The following is an 18232-nucleotide window of genomic DNA, read 5'->3' as shown; positions in this document are numbered from 1 at the left end:
TTACAATGATCTCAATTTACCAAATGAGAGGATGGTTATGTGTAATCAATATTCCCTCTAATTTTTGTCAGCTCATGTGTGCATGAAAAACATTTGGCACACAAGTTTCCAGTCTCAGACTCAATGTTTGCAGTAGCTTGAGTTCAAATTAATACAAAAGTCACAAGCAACAAATTCTTAATTTAATATGCCTAAAATTGGTGACACCATCTTTATTAAAAGATCTTGTATGTTGCATGCTAATGCTAATTATAAAAGTAACCTAAATGCTTATTCCTTCAGCTATTTAAATACTGCACACACATGCAGTCTATAAACAAATTATGTCATGTTTGTCCAACCACTCAATTAAAAAACAAATTTGCAGTTCTTTTCTGCTTTAATTTCAACAGTGACATTTTGAGGGTTCAATGAAACTGCTAATATAATATTTCTCATATTAATGTTGCTTTTTTTTTTTTTTGCCTAGCTATAAATCTTTAAAATGGGGGGGGGGGGGTAATCTAGCTCGCCTCCTCGTGGTGCACTCTGGGTAACGCTAATTGAGCTAGAGCGATTTGGCAGCCAGTCTAACACTTAGTTCTCCTGGCTAAGGCATGCAGTCAAACAATACTGATTTTTCTAATTTTAGAAAAATTGATGTGAAATCAAGAAACACATGCTGAAAACGCAGACGACCTTAATAGAAGAGGAAAAATAACTGGTTATACTCTGATTGGTGCTACATACCACCAGAATTATGGCACTGCAACATATATCAAGGATGATATATACAAAATGCTTCTATCCTGAAAACAAGATGTGATAACGATACCCTCTTGTGAGTGTGAAAATTCACAACATAACAATAGTCAATGTCTATAAACCTCCTTTAACTTCATGGTCTATAGATGTGATACCTACTTATCAACATCCAACAGTATGGATTGGTGATTTTAATAGCCATCATGAAGAATGGAAGTACCGTGATAACAATGACTGCGGGACTACCCTGTTCAATGGGCAGAAATAAATAATATACACATTGTATTTGATGCCAAAGATAGAAACACCTTCAGATCATCAGCATGGCAAACATAGCCTAATCCAGACTTATGTTTTGTTTCAATAAACACAGAAGGGCAAACATTACCAGCAAAACGATATGTACTTTCTAACTTCCCACACAGTCAACATCAACCGGTGTTACTGGAAATTGGTATGATACTACCTATAGCAAGATCCTTTCCACGACCGCGTTGGAATTTTAAAAAAGCAAATTGGAGAAATTTTGTGAATGAATTGGATAAATGTGTTCGGTGGATACCTGCTAGAGTTGCAGAGTACAAGAGATTTGTAGGAGCAATCATATCAACTGCGAAAAAATATATCCCTAGAGGTTACAGAAAAGATTATGTCCCCGGATGGAACGAAGAGAGCGAACATCTCTACAGAGAGTTCCTGAAAAGTGAAGATCCTGAAATAGCAGATGAATTACTACATAGCCTGAACTCATCTCAAAAAACAAAATGGATTGATACGGTTGAAAACCTTGACTTCAAACGATCAAGTAGAAAAGCTTGGAATCTTCAACAACTATCCACAACTAATCTACCTAAAAGAAAAAGCACAATCATCTCCCCTGAGAAAATAGCTAATCAAATCGTTAATATATCAAGGGCACCTAGGGACCATGAACATACCAAGAAAGTTAAGAAAGAACTTAGAGCTTTAAAAATAAATGTCCCTGCTTTCTCACAATATGCCTCAATCTTCACTATAGATGAAGTAAAAGCCATCATAAAAGATATCAAAGCAGGCAAGGCCCCAGGCTTCGACGGTGTCCATCCTGAATTTCTGATTAATAGCGGGGCCAAATACTATAAAATGGCTCTGTGAATTCTTTTCTGATATATTATTGACTGGCCGACTACCTAGCCAGTTTAAGAAGTCAAAAATAGTTGCTATTCTTAAACCTGGAAAACCACCCCAGGAGGCAAAAAGTTAGACCTATTGCTTTATTGAGTTGCACCTATAAAATGTTAGAGCGCCTTCTGTACAACAGATTGTCCACACCAATTATGCAGCATGTTCCGATTGAGCAAGCTGGTTTTAGAAAAAAATGTGGTTGCTGTGACATAGAAGCTGGATTTCAGAAGCAAGAAAAAACATCAGCTGTCTTCTTGGACCTAACAGCAGCCTATGATACAGTATGGCATGAAGGTCTTATATACAAATTTCTTAGCATTGTCCCATGTAAACGGACTGCACACTTAATTTCCTCCATGCTCATTGAACGTTTCTTTCAAGTTATATTAGGAAATAAAATGTCCCGACAATGAAAACTTAATAATGGTCTTCCACAAGGGTCAGTATTGGCACCCTTACTTTATAACCTATACACATATGACTTGCCTGCTACCATCTCAAGCAAGTTCTGATATGCTGATGACACTGTAATTGCCATTCGACACAAAAACATGAGTCAGGTTGAAGACATACTTACAAAAGATCTGAAAACTATAGGTGAATATCATAAAAAATGGAGGCTCAAGCTCAATCCAGACAAAACAGAAGTATCAAGCTTTCACCTTAATAATCACGTGGCAGATGTCACTTTACATATCTTCTTTGAAGGATGTTTACTACGACACAATAAGTTTCCAAAGTACCTGGGCGTTACCCTGGACCGCATGCTCTCTTACATAAACATTTCTGCTAAGTTAAGAACCTGTAACAACATAATTCAAAAACTAATAGGCACGACACGGGGAGCAACAGCTGATAATCTGCGGATTCCTGCTCTTGGTCTAGTTTTCACTGTTGCCGAATATTGCTCACCAGTGTGGCTAAATAGCACACATGTTAAACTTGTTGATAGCCAACTAAATAATACAATGAGACTGATTTCTGACACAATTAAATCAAAGCCCACACACTGGCTTCCAGCTCTTAGTAACACTGTTCCACCGAATCTGCGCAGGATTAAGGCTCTCTTACAGGAGTATAAGAAAATCTTGGAGAACACAGCCCTACCAATACATTTAGATCTCCCAGACTTAAGTGTACGAAGATTGAGATCAAGACATCCACCACTACAATTAGCCCAACTACTACTACATTCTAACTTTGACTTGAAGCAAAAGTGGCAAGAACAGTGGGAGAGCCATACAGATGACATCACAAAATTTTCTCTCAATGAATTACAATAAAGTTTTGATGCTTGCTCACACTTCCCACGAAAATCCTGGACTCAGCGTAATAGAATACGAACTGGTCATGGTGTATGTGCAGACATGCTTTTTAAATGGGGTAAACAACCATCCCCACATTGTGATTGTGGAGCTCAGAGACAAACTGTGAACCATATTGTGACTCAGTGTTATCTCAGAGCATATTCAGGAGACAAACTGGACTTTTTAAGTGCTACACCTGAAGCTATGAACTATCTGACCAATATGGATGTAACCTTTTAATTTTATTGGATTTTAAAATGACTTTTGACTTTTAATTTTATATGTTATTAAAGTGTATTGTACTGCATGTTTTGATATTCATGCCATACGAATAAATAAATAAATAAATTTAAAATTAATTCACTTAAATCTGAATAGCTACAAAAATCCAACATCATTTACATGAGTTGATTGTACTGTTCAGAGGGTAGACATTATAAATACAAATATGCCTCTGCAACTTGCTGATGTTAGCATCCGTTCATCCAAACAACACAAAGCACATGTTATAAGTAACTAATTAGAATATATTAACTTGGAAAATGGGTTTGCATAATACTGGAGTGGATACAGTAGAGAAATTTTTGAATAAAATAAGTGGCAAGTAATAATTCATTTATATAGTACATTCAAAAATTATTGACTGTAAATTAGAAATTCTGAAAAAATTAGAAATTACTGTGGGTACAACACACTGTGGTAACAAGCATTCACCAGGCTGCCTCCACACCCATACCCTGCCATCAGACTGGAAACAGGTGAACCTTGATTCAGTGCTCCAGAGTACCTTTTTCCACTGGCCAATTGTCCAGTTTACACCCTATTTTCATCTGCCCACTAATAGTTTTGTCAGTAAATTGCATGTTTTCTCTGACTAATTTTTTCTGTACATGGGATTAAAAAAATTAGGTTTCCAAGGGAAAAAACACACTACTTGCTAGGAGATTGGCTAACTCACATTTAATTTAAAAAAAAAATGCAATCTCCTATCATTCTTTCAACTGTGCTATGGAGGAGTACTTTGCTACAGCAAAGCATTTACTGTAATTCATTCTGACTGATGAAGACAGAATTTGCAATTAATTCTAAAAAATGCATTAAAAAAGAAAATTGCAGGGAATAACAGTAAGCAAGTAATAGTAAATTCAGCACAGTTTAGTTAAGGTTAGTTTAGTTCTAAATGAGATTATTACAACAATTATTTTTTGTATGTTTTTCTAATTTTTTTTTTTTAATAAAAGAGAATAGACAACTGCATTTATTAATAATAGTAATAAAAAACAAACAAACAATAAAAAAGTAATACAGCTCACCTTTTGAATTTCTAGGAGAGATTGTCCAAGAACACACAGTATCACAAAAGCCAGATAAAGAGTAAGTATCATCAAGAGAACTGCTCACATGGTGACATCCTAAGAGTACAGTTATTACAGTTTAGAATACATACATACAAGCAGATATATCTCTAGATATACAGAATACAGACTGAAAGAATATCTATACATTCTATCCAAAGATTTATAGATTAATTTAATAACATATGTTTACTTACAAAATATTTTTAATACACAGATAATCCCAACTTATAAAAGGAAGTACTCTGGAAGTTGGCTTGGTGGAAGGGGAAATAATTTTCAACAACAGTTGTATTGCAAATTGGCTTATATTCCAAGAGCTAGAAATGTTATTTCACAGGAAGCAGAACATGATGATTAACATGTCAAACATCATTTGAAAATCTTTAAGGATAACTAAGCTAATAAAAAAAAAAGCAAGAAACAAAAATGTAGTTCACCTAACCTAATGCATATTTCTAAACTGTCCACAACTGATTCACTATAGAAAATCAGTCAATAAATAAATATTCCTGTAAGGACAAAAGGATAGTGAATTTTCTTTTAAATAACACAGAACTCTTTACTTGAGACTTTTTGATAGTTTGTTCTAGCAAGTGAGTTTGAAAAAACAAAGTGAAAGAAAAGTAATGAAAGAACTGGTTTAGAAACTGTCTTCAGCCCAAAATACACATCATAGCACTCAGAAACATTAAATTAACCACCATTAATGTCTATAGAATCAGTCTGCTGAAGTCAGCTTAACACCTGACCCAACTTTGCATCATCAGTGTTTAACTGGATATTTCCTTTCAAGACTATCTCCAATGTTGTCAAAAAATATAAATTAAACAGCAGAAGTCCAAGCACAGACCTCTCTGGTATCACACTTGTCATTCTCCCTTACTTACTTAGTATTCCTATATATCATTCTCTGATATATGTCATAGTTGTTCTACTCCAAGTCACAAACTTATTTTGCATGTTTTCCAGCACAACTAGTCCAAGTAGGACTAGTGTATAGCAATGCAGGTGTGTATATATATGTGTGTGTGTGTGTTCACTGTATATAACAGTTCTGAGATGAAAGTCGAAAAAGGGCTCACATCACCCCCCCCTTTTATATCCAATAAAACTCAGACATCCAAACATGCTCAGATTTCCCTTTTTTTGGACTGACCTATACCTCTGACCTTTCCTAGTACAAACACATTTTGACTACAGCTTCTGCAGCCACCAAAAAACTTACTTTTTCACACGAGACACTACTTCACACCTGCTAACTTTATATATAAATCCCAAATCCAGTCAACCAAGGAATATTGTTCCCATATTTGGAGTGTTGCTCCAACATCCTCACTAAGCTTGCTTAATTCTATCCAGAAGAGGGCAATTAGTTAACTAATGATCCCTCTCTCATATATGCACTTCAATCCACCACCCTCTCTCTCAAAGATGTTCAGTTTCTGCCTTGTGCTTTTACATACTTTCATGGATAATGCTCTGCTGAATTAGCCATTATTATTTCTCCACTTCCCTCCAAAATTATTAGAACAAGAACCACTGCTAACCAACATCTCTCTACAGTTCATCTTGAAAGTCACCGAACCAACTTCACTGGTTTCTCTTTCATTCCATCTACTTCTGTTTTTTGGAACAGTCTCCCCCCCCCAATACAACCTGCAGCTGTTCAAACGAAATGTGAACAGATTCCTCCTTTTTTTCTTATCCTCTCGCCCAGCATTAATTTGCTATAAATAGGCTATGGGTGTGTGTATGTATGTGTGTATATATATATATATTTTATATATATATAATTATATATAATTATATTTTATAATTATATATATAAAATCAACTTAAACTGCTTAAGTAATTCCTACACCTTACCCCAGCCTATGGTGATTACCCTTCCTTTCTCAGTCTCACTTCATTTGCAACAAATCAACATTTTCAAGGTCATCCTAACTACTTTTGATAACTCTTACATTCCCTACTAACTCACTTGTGTGGTTAAACTGTTTGATGAAACAGTTTAACCACTGTTTGATGAAATAGCAGTTTTTCCAATAATCTAACATCAAATCCATTCAGATAGAGACCTCAGAGATATGGATCTTCTGCCCATTATTTCAGATGTCCACATATTGTGCATTATGCTTTCTACAATGGGTGTACACTGACAATCACTGCTGCTTCTCTCAGCTAATCTGATGGCAAAAGGCTCTACTTTTTTTTCAAAAAATCTCTTGCAGCAAGTCTTCAATTCCTGCCATGTTGGTTTTTTTTCCAGCAGGTGATAATTGTTCATTGGATGGCAATGCCACTGTCCATCACAGAAGAATTGTTCAGTAGTGGTTCAGTGAGCATGACAGTGACTTTCACCATCTTCCCTGCCTTGGCATGGATCTGAAACTCAAAAATGTATGGGTCATGATAGAAAAACAGATCTGGGAGCAAAAATCCTCTTGCATGAAATACGAGCCAGTTAAAGGGCTGCCTGGTGCAATCCAACACAGCAGTAATTGAGTATAATGGTTGGCTGAGTGGTTAGCATATCCACTCTCCAGCCAGAAGTCTGCAGGTTCGAATCCTGACATGGGCATGGATGTTTGTGATTGTCTGTGAAAATACTAGTGGTGGTGGTCGGTGGTAGATGACGTTGGTGTAGATGATGATGGTAGTACAGTGGAGACAGATTTGTAGAATAGATGCCCTCCCTCGATAAGTCAAGTAATAATAATAATAACAGCAACAACAAAGATGATTAAACTTTTGCATACTATCTTAATAAACAACTCATATAGCTTTTTTTTTTGTTGTTGTTGAAAAATATTAATATATTAACATTAATGAAAATTTTAGAGATACAAATACTGCTCTGACTCAAAGAAGAGTGTGGCAAGATATTTTTGCTGTCAGATTGTGACCTTCCCTATTACTATGAAATGGCTAATTTTTTCCTGGACCTATGCAATTACCATAATTCATAAGACTGTGCTACCACCATCGGATTTCTAATTTTGGGGGGAATGAAAGGGGTAAGATTATGTGAAGGATTTTTACATTTTATTCATGCCTGCCATACAAGTGTTATGTTACATGAGGGAAGAAGTCATTTAACATCAACATCTCTAGAGCAAACAATAGTACTCACAATGAATATTCGTAGATAAAACTGAGAGTTGTTCTTCCTAATGGGATAAAATTCAGGGAATGTGAATGATGCCATGGCCATTCCACTGATCATCTACTTTTCCTTGAAAAAAATAATCACTTGATGGTAGTAATGAGGAAGAGTTTCAGCTGGTTGCAGAAATATGTTGCCATGGCTTCACTTCAGCTGTCTTTTTTTTCATCATAAATAGTTAAAACTTATACATGATTTTGAACTTTACATTAAGTATCAAGCATGAATGAAAAAACCTGATGTACTTCATGATTTAGCACATTAAATACTAACAAATTTGGTACAGTACAGTTTCACAACCATACAAATTTTTTAATGTTTAAAAACAAGTCACATGACAAGGCACAAATCATAAACGAATAATTACCTTTCTTTACTCCTTTAAAGTGACCATATAAATATGAATTCAAAATGTTTGTTGCTACAATCATTATTTTTGATCCTGATGATAAGACGAACCGATTAGAAATATTTCCTTCTAAAGTTTCTAGAAGAGGAGCTGATACAGAATAATCTTCATAGAACTTAATAGTACATGGTTTTGGACAAGACCCATTCATGATTTTAACCATTGCTTGTTGTGTATTATTCACAGCAATAAGATAAACCACTCGTTCATCATCTGCATGCATAGCAATATAGCCTTCATTTTCTAGATATCCTCCTTGCTCTAAAAACAGTAAACAGAAAATGCATTAATACTTTTGTTCATAACTTATGTACTGAAACATTTGATAATATTAACGAATTATTACTTTATTTTTTGAGGCAAGGGATTAAGTACCTGTTCATACAACAAATTATCTACTACAAGCATTTAGAAAAACGAACATTTTTATGATGCTCAAATCAATATCATCTTCTGGGTTACATATGGTAACAAGAATTGTTCACATGTACACACATGAGAGTGGTCTGAAAAGTTCTCGGCCTAACAATGAAAAAACGAATTTATTTCAAAATTATTTTTATTTTTCAACATAATCTCCATTAAGACTACATTTATTCCAGCAATGTTCCAGCACCATTATCCCATCCCTGTAGTGGTTCTCAGCAAGATCTGCAAAATACCTCTCTACAGCTACAAATACCTCTTGATTCGATGAAAAACTGCAAGGAAGAGTTTTAGTTTTGGGAAAAGATAGAAGTTAGAGGGAGACAAATCTGGTGATCCCTTAATTTTCCCATTGCCAAAAACTTTTGTGGGCAGGTGCATTGTCCTGATGAAAGATGATTTTTTTTCCTTCTGTAAAATGGGTCTTTTCTCATGAATTTTTTCATCTAGTCTGGTTAAAATACCAGAATATTACCTGGTTATTGTTTTACCCTCTTCATGATAATTAATAAACAAAGTGCCGTTAGCATCCCAAAACCCTGATGCCATGACCTTTCCTGCAGATGGAACCGACTTTGTCTTTTTTGGTGCTGAACAACTGGCTTCTGTCCACTTTTGATTGTTGTTTGGATTCTGGTGTGTACTGGTGAATCCAGTCTCATCCATAGTAATAAATTGATGCACAAAATCAGTTTTATTCTTGTTAAAATGCTCCAAGCACTGTTCAGAGATTTTCATGTGGGTGCATTTTTGATCTGCTGTGAGCAAGCATGGCACCCATTTTGCAAAAAAGCTTTTTCATGCAAAATATTGATCAATGATTTCTGGTGTTGTTATACTTTTTGGACGTCCTTCACATGGATCATCTTCAAGGCCACATTTAAACTCGGCAGCCCATTTCTTAATTGTCAAAAAAGAAGGAGAAGAGTGCCCATAAACTTTTATGAACTTTGAATGAATTTCTTTCCGTTAAACCTTCTTTTACAAAGAATTTTATAACCTCATGATACTCGATTTTATCCATTTCAAGGGATACAGACAACACTTTTGCTTCAGACAGCTGTATAAAACAAACTACTCGATAGAATGACTGGCAATTTTGCATGGATGCTTATGACAGATGTAAAAACTTAAAAAAAAAGAAATCGTGCCGATAGTGTTGCCATCTATGCTCGAGGCAGAGAACTTTTCAGACCACCCTCGTATTAATTAAGATGTATAAATCATCAGGCATAATCACATGTAAACGAAGGAGTGAGAAGCAGGTTTTATGCATGGAGAGTGATGAATGATTGTAATATGTTGCCTGAGATTGTGGGACTGCAGAGAATGTGAGTGTATTATGGCACAGTATGATGAGCTGTGCATGTGTGACAGAGGGACTTCCCATAATGGGTAACTCCATGGAGGTCAATGGTGATCATCACCAATTTCCTGATATATCCTAGGGTATGTATCAGGTACACACTACTATGATAGTACTATATGATTAAGTTTACATTATTACTAATCTTATGTCGACAATTTCCCTATTAGACCTGCTCACATGTTCTTGAATGCTAACAATCTCAAGTTCTTTCCAAACATCTTCGTTTTTAATATGATTATATGTTTCTTTTATTAACCCAACTCTCAGATCCATAACTTAAAGTGGTATGAACGATGCCTAATACAATGCTAGATTAGGGCTTTGGCTACTGTCTCTTATTCCATATAAATTTATTCAATTGTATCTCCACCATACCAGATTTGCTTATTCTGTTGTCTATTTCCATATGTAATTTACCATCTTTGCTAAAATTTGTGCCTAACTAACTGTTAGAGAATCTTGGAGACTTGCACTGGATGTGTTCAGGAGTACATCATCTGCATAAAGCAAAGTGCTAAGTTTGATATCTGATTCTAACAACAGGTTTAATATCACTTTCTTTCATAATGCAATCCATGTAGATGATGAATAAGAGTAAGACAATGTGAATCCTCGTCTTACACCTGATTATACATCAAACCATCTTCCTGTATTTTCTTCAATTCTGACTAGGTACTGCTCTGTATAATATTCCAATTACCCCATATAATTGTAGCATTCCGAAAAACTTTTTTCAGGAAACCTTGTTGTATGCCTTTTCCAGATCTACAAAACTTAAGTATAGATCCTTGTTATATTCCTGTGTTGACTCAACTACCTGTTATAAAGAGAAAATCTGATTTTGACAGTCCCTGTTTGTTCTGAACCCAGCTTGCTCTTCAAATTTCTCAGCCTCTTTTCGAGAATACTTGTATAAATCTTACCTGAAACACTTAGTAGAGAAATTCTTCTGCTTCTGTAATTCTCACATTTAGGTTTATTCTCTTTATTATAGATGGGTATTATGAGAGCTACACTCCAATCATCGGAAATTTGACCTTTTTTTCACCAGGTCCTCTGAATTAGCCTTTACACATTTCAGGCTTTCGATGACTATTTCAACCTCAAGTACTAATATATATATATATATATATATATATATATATATATATCAGTGGTGTCGCATGCCCATTTAGGTTGGGTGTGCTGTCGTGTGGCTTATGCAATGCATGCTACAAAATTCATGTCAATATAGCCTTATGATTGCATTTTTATTGATGTATGAAAGTTTTAAAAGTGCATAGCGCATTAGCACTCATCTTAATTGGTCCAATACAATTAATTGTAGGATAACTTTGAATACTTTAATTTATCAATATAATTTTAAATATGAAAAGCATAAAGGTCAAATGAACAATAGTTATGCTTCACATGCATACCAATTATTTGAGATGCACAAAGGGTTTATGCTTTGTGGTGCAATTAGATTATCATTGGCTACAAAAGAAAGACACGGATAATTTGAATTTTGATATGATTTTTAAATACAGTGATACAATACGCACAGAAATCGGAAAAAGTAATCACTTGGAATTATTCTTTTCCGGATTGAACCAAAGAAAAGCTGAAATAACTCATTTTACTTATTATACACAGGTTCCAACCTCATTTGACTATAATCATACAATTTGCAAAAGCTCTGGCAGAAAACGGGACATTCAGTACATCGTCAACACTGTTTCTCATCGTAAATATGGGCAAAAGTTATAAATTATTTATAAAAATTATAAATATATATTAAAAACTTGTCTATATTGGATCATAAACATGTCAGTTCACACTTCACACAGATAAAACAGATGAAACTCAGAAAACAAAAATAGCAACTCATGACAAATGACAACATTCAATTGGATTGCCTCACACAATAATCAAACACAGCCGTGAATGGTTCTGGGTGCTATTGTCTTGGTGCACACCATACATACCTCACCTCCTGGGCTGTTTTAAATCACTGGAACGCTCGCTAAGAATTTGACATACTGCACCATCTACACGTCTATTTAAAGGGCTCAAAGGTGTCTATATTTGTGACCACACACCCAGGCTATTAATGCAAATGTGATGCAATGTTTATGTGTCGAAAAGTGTACTCTTCATTAAGCATTAGTATATTGTGTTTAATTTTAAGAATCACATGAATCCAGGATATACATTAGGGGAGTCTTGAACAGGGATAAATGCAAAAATATAATATCGATGAAACTGGTATTTCATGGGTGTGCACTGCACGTCCAGAATATTCATCCCTGTATACATATATTTCTGCATGTTATTTACTCCTGTTCTGTCACTTCTTGTTTCATTTAATAGTTTTTTTAAAGCAATTCCAGACTTCATCATAAGCTTTTCACTAGCCTGCCTAACATTTATCTACTACACTGCTCAAAACAATTAGTGGATATTTTAGTTTCTGTTGGATAATTATAAATTTCTGCAAATAATTATAACTACGACAATCCCTCAATTAATGCACCTCCGATTAGTGTGCCTATATACATCTTAAAAATACACGCTACAGATTTTAAAAATTTTCGATCTATACATTATTTATGGCTAACTATTTTAAAAAATCACTCACCAGGATGAAATAATTTAGTTACTGATTTGAAACATTTTACAAAGTTATTTCGTAATGGCATACTACACTATTTCCATGTACACTATGTTCCATATTTACCGCCAAAATTTATGTCTGCTTTACATAGCATTTTGCTGATCATATCTTGTGCAATTGTTTTTTCTTACTTTTTTATTTTAAATTATTTTCCTAACCTTTAATCATGAGTAAAAGAATTAGTGAGCAAAAAATAGAAGTGAAAATGATTCAAAAAAGTCATCTGATCGGAATAAAAACTTGAAATAATAAAGTAAATGAACAAGGCAAGTCCAGAGCAAAGATAGGACAAGAACACAAAAATGGGTGAATCAACAGCTGAATACAAAGAGAAAGGTAAGGCTGCTTCAAGTTCATCATGCATGCACTCGAATGATCGAATTAGAGAGACTTCTTTTTACATGGATCGAAGATTGTAACCAAAAATGGATCTCGCTAAACACTGGCCTAATTAAATCAAAAGCATTTTCTCTTTGTAACCTGGAAAGAAAGGGCTATCAATGATGGAAAAGAAGAATTCCACATTAGTGCTGGGTGATTTGAGCATTTCAAAAAGAGAAATAGCGTACATAATGTTCTAATCACAGGTAAAGTTGAAAATGCAGATAAGGAGATATCCAGAGATTTTGAAGAAAATTGTGTAAGAAGGGAACTATTGTGATCAACATATATTTAATGTTGATGAAGCCGGCCTTTTTTTGGAAACAAATGCCTTCCAAGACTTTTCTAGCCAAATTAGAGAAATCTCAGCCTGGTTATAAAGTTGCAAAGTCGAATGAAATTACTGCTAGCAATATGCAAGCCATTTGGAAGCACATTCTTCCACATTGTGCAAATCATTTTAGAGGCTTTTCAAATGAATCTAAGTTAATTAAATCTCATTCTGAGAAGTTGAGTGATTCTGACCTGCTAAATTTAGATGCACAGTGGGAAGATCTCGAAGAATATGAAGAAAATTTAATCATTGACAAGCCCAAAGAGGTTTCACAGAAACAATTTGAAAATAGTTTTCGTACGATCGAAGCTTTTAAGCAGCAATGCTTAGTGGCTGACCCTGATGGAGAGAGAAGCAGTAAAATTTGCAGAAGTAGTAGAAGAGGCAATAGGGCCATACCGTCAGTTGTATGAAAAAAAAGAAACAGAATGCCTGCCAAACTAAGTTAGCTCAATTCTTTGTTAAGAAGCAGAATAATAAATTTATATTCTGAATATGTTTTATTGTCTTTCAGCTTCATGGTTTTCCTTTAACTAGGCCCTGAGACATACCCTAATTCTTTTATAAAAAAAATTAAGGGTCAAATAAGAAATCTGAGGAATGAATTATACATTTTCCCATAGGTTATTATATTCGATTAGTGCGTTTTCGATTAATGCACCTGTTTTAAAGAACACATTAATTGAGTGATTACTGTATTGGGCACTTTACACATGAATAAATATTTCTTACTTATGAATAGGGTGAAATTGATGAGATATTGTTTAAAAAAATTAATATTTATTACAAATTTGTAATAAATTTGTGGCTGCACTGTCTGTGTCGATAGTAGCCTCCCTGTTTGCTGCGGCAAGTTCCCTTCGAATCTGTGTTGCATTAATTGTTCGATTTCTTCTGGCAAGTAATGAAATTATAGAATGAAATAATTTTAACAAGAACAACAACAAGAATATCCCAAAACGCTTTTGTTAATTTTTAATAGGGCATTTGCTCTCAATTAACAGCAGTACATCTTGATTGCACGGACCGGATAGGATGATCAAATAGTTCTTGTGGGCTATTTCCCCACTCTTGTGTGAGAAGAGCAATTTTGAGCTCTTGAAGTGATCATGGTGGCACCAGTTGATCAGAAACACGCCTACCTAAAGTATCCCAGGCATGTTTGATTGCATTACAATCCAGTGAACAGGCAGGCCAGTCCATTCGTTCAATACCTTCTTCCTCAAACCACTCTTTTAACAAATTTGCATGGTGTGGACAAGCATTGTCATCCATAAAAATCAATTCTTGGCTAACTGCAGCAGCATATGGATGAACTATAGGTTCTAAAACTTCATCGCAATACCTTTCGGCTATTAAGCAATAATTTCTGATAAAATAGAGATCACTATGGCCACTTATACTTATTCCAGCCTATACCATCTAACTCTCACCTTGATGTTCGGGTCTTTCACAAACAAACTGTGGATTATATCTTGTTCAACTTTTACGGCATATCAATATAAATCGGTTATCTGGTTACAGACTGAATCTGGCCTCGTTACCAAAAAAAAGTACATGAGCCAAATCCTCAATTGTCCAATTGCGGCGTTCCTGTGCCCATATTCTTCAGGCTCTTTTGTGATTTGCAGTAAGTGGAATGCAAACCATTGGTCTTTAAGCATATAAACCTATGGCATGAACACAATTTCATACTGTCTGTGTCAATAGCAGCCTCCCTGTTTGCTGCGGCAAGTTCCCTTCGAATCTGTGTTGCATTAATTGTTCGATTTCTTCTGGCAAGTAATGACAATTACTGATAGTCTCTTGGAATTGTTGATGATGGGTGACCTTGTCAAATATTTCCCATCTCCAGAAAGCGATTCCAGAGTCGCAAAATTATGCTTTAAGATCACAACACGCTTGAGCGACAACTTGCTGTGTTCGTCTAGCTTCTAATCGGACCAATGGTTCTCCAAGTCATGGATTCTGGTATATCATGTTGCTCTGCCATTTTTAACAAAATAATGGGTGGTAGGTGACACAAGTTTACAACTGAAGTGATAATTATGCACTGTGGAAATGAGCACAACACGCTATGCTTTTATACTCCGCACATGCTAATATGGCTAAGACATGTTTCGATAAGTCTTAACATGATTTTTGTATGCAGTTGCATGTTCTACATTATTGTATATTCAGAATATAATAAATTTAGTTTAATCCTTCATCCAAGTGTAAGCAAACAAAGTTTGTGCCTGAAGTATTTTCAGGACTGAGGCAACTCGTGGTAAAGGTGGACCAAGCTCTCATCACTACTTGTCTTAGTATCTCACATAATGCAAAGCACATCTCCTTGCAGACATGCATAATGCTATGCATTAAGAGAAGGGCCACTACCCAGACTTTGTTTGCATACACTTGGATGAATATTATCTACTCTAGCTGAATTTCCACATTTCATACTTATGATTTTCTAACTCAAGTATTGTGCACACTTGATAGCATCATTTTAACTTAGCTTCATTTAATTATCTTTCAAATTAATTAGTTCAAACATGTAGAATATCTTTATCTTCAGTTTTCCTGTCATCATTATCATCTGATGCAACAGTATTCTTTCTTTCATTTCTAAGCTTTGTTTAATAGAATCTATAACATTTTCTACATTCTTACCAGTCTTCCCATGACTTTTGCTAAGATCTTTGCTTTAAATTTTTCTGTGTATTCTCTCAGAAGAATAATATTTATTGTCTCATGAAAAAGAAGAAACTTCCTAAGAAGTTTCTTCTTTTTCATGACTACCAACTTCTGGAATCCACCACTGAACTTTGTATCTTTGCAGACAATTTTACAGATGCCTCTTTAGCTAAATCAGTTTATTTCAGAATAAAAATGATATTCATTTTTTCCTGAATACCAAAATGGCATTCACTTTTCTCTTTCAAATCCACTGTATATTTTCATATCACAGTATGAAGTTATTACTATGAATAACAAATAATATAGTGAAGATATATTTCTTGTGTCTTTTCTTTGTCTGAATTTATGCACATCTTTATGATGGTGTTAATGATAAATAATCCATGTTCTAAACAGAAATATCCAGCAGGCACTTACCATTATTATTAGCTTTGCCCTTTTCTCTGAATTTTCTCCAGGTATTTCCATGTCAGGGATTCATTTCCTACTCTATTGTTTAGAACTCCAACTTTTCCTTTTACTTTACATAAGCTAACTTCTCTAATGTTTTGGAAAAATTCTTCCACTTTATCCTTAGAACCTTGTGTTGGACCATAGGTACAAATAAATCTCACTGTTCAATTTCCCATTTTGATGTTTGTACACATTACAAGTAATTACAATAGTAATGATAAAAATATTTTAAGAATTCATTGCTTGTTTTCCAATCTGCAAATGTAAAACTTCTGTGATTATAAAGCAGTTTTTCAAACACTTACGTCACAAAACTAGTTCAGGTTGTTTCCTTTGTGCTAGCATGTTTTTAATAATGTCAATTATAATTTTTATATAACATTTTTATATTCTGGTCAAACTATAATTTAAAAAGTGAGAAAGAATAAAAGCCTGTTACAATTAAAAAAGTAACTGCTCACTTTTGGTTAGTGGGAATATTAATTCATAATGCATAAAGGTTTTAAAATTACAGTTAAATAAAGAAAGAACTTGAAGAGAAGAATATATCAGAGGCACACAATGGGTAAAATCAAAAACAATAGGAGCAAATTAATATGTATAATTTGTGAAAGATATTTGCAGAGCAAATTATCTAAAAACAAAGTGGTTTGGCCATTTCAAAATCTAGTATAGCATTTTGTTTGCAGGGTGCTTAAGGTTCAAAGATGTATAACTGAGAGGAGACCTCCACATAGCCTTTAAAGGAATGCAGAGAATTGACCAGGGCTTCTGACCTAATGCTGTAAAACTTTATATGTAGCTTGGAAATACCAAAGCATTACATTGATTTTTACAGGTCAAGTCTCATGAGATTGTTACAAAAATAACCTTGTATGTCTCTATATATTTTATGCTAAATATTAATGTAAATAACCCTATGAGAATTGACTGTACTTACTGCTTTAAGAAAAATTTCTAGAATGTAAAAAACAAAGACAATGCTTTGCCAGTGGAATTTTGTATAATAGCTATGTATAAAGGCACAAGAAAGTTGTTTACGATTTAAGTGTATGAGAAAGTTGTTTGCGAGCTCTGCATATAAACACCTTCAAAGTTAGTGTCAAAGAGAGATCGGCAACATTCAGACAAGTTTTCGCTGCCTGACAAGATAGGATGGAAGGAGTGCACAGAGGAGAAGAAAGAACAGGTCGGTCTTAACAGAAGATCAAGGAGTTGTGCTGAATTTTTCGGGGGTTACAACCCTTCATGCAAGGTCCCAGAGAAAGTGAAATAAAAAAGGGACTGAGCCGAACATCGGGAGTTATCAGGGTCTGCAGTGAGTAGCAGAAAAGATGGCAGTTAGAGGCAGAAGTTCCCGAAGTAGGATCCAGAGGAGAAGAATGGAAATAACGAGAGAACAGCCGATGTAAATACCCGAGGCAGTGTCGGTCAGATGTCAACCGAAGCCAAAAGCCGCAGAGCGATCTTCAAGCCTGTATGCTGAAACTTCTTGGATGAGCTTTTCGAGTATCGGAAAATTGCAGTCCAAAGCCCGCCAATATTCTGACAAAACAACCCCTGAAGCAAGACTCTCCAGATGGAAGCCTGAGGCCCGAAATGAAAGGAGAAGCATAGGAACTTTAGTGCAGGACATTTGGATGACTGTGTGACACAGAGCCTCTGTAAGTTTGTTCCATATTTTATTGTACATTCCTTTTGAAATCTATGAGATATGTCATAGATGGACTGATAAGAAATAGTAATAAGAAGTGCCTATAAGAGAGTCCTCTGATTTGTTATT

General features: G+C 34.8%; 1 protein-coding gene across 1 annotated transcript in view; it reads right to left on the bottom strand.

Moving 5' to 3' along the window:
• Positions 1–18232, bottom strand: part of LOC150098057 (uncharacterized) — a 345306-nt gene that overhangs the window by 86715 nt on the left and 240359 nt on the right. The window contains exons 18-19 of the mRNA XM_090406364.1: positions 8107–8409; positions 4529–4627 (exon numbers count right to left, since the gene is read on the bottom strand). Coding sequence (XP_090262490.1) covers positions 4529–4627; positions 8107–8409 — 402 coding nt within the window. The remainder of the gene's footprint in view (positions 1–4528; positions 4628–8106; positions 8410–18232) is intronic.

Source organism: Typopeltis vanoorti, chromosome 16 (assembly GCF_054136105.1).
Source record: "Typopeltis vanoorti isolate ZY-2024b chromosome 16, IOZ_Tvanoo_1.0, whole genome shotgun sequence".
In the NCBI taxonomy this organism is placed as follows: Eukaryota; Metazoa; Arthropoda; class Arachnida; order Uropygi; family Thelyphonidae; genus Typopeltis; species Typopeltis vanoorti.
This window is presented reverse-complemented; position numbering and strand designations above follow the sequence as displayed.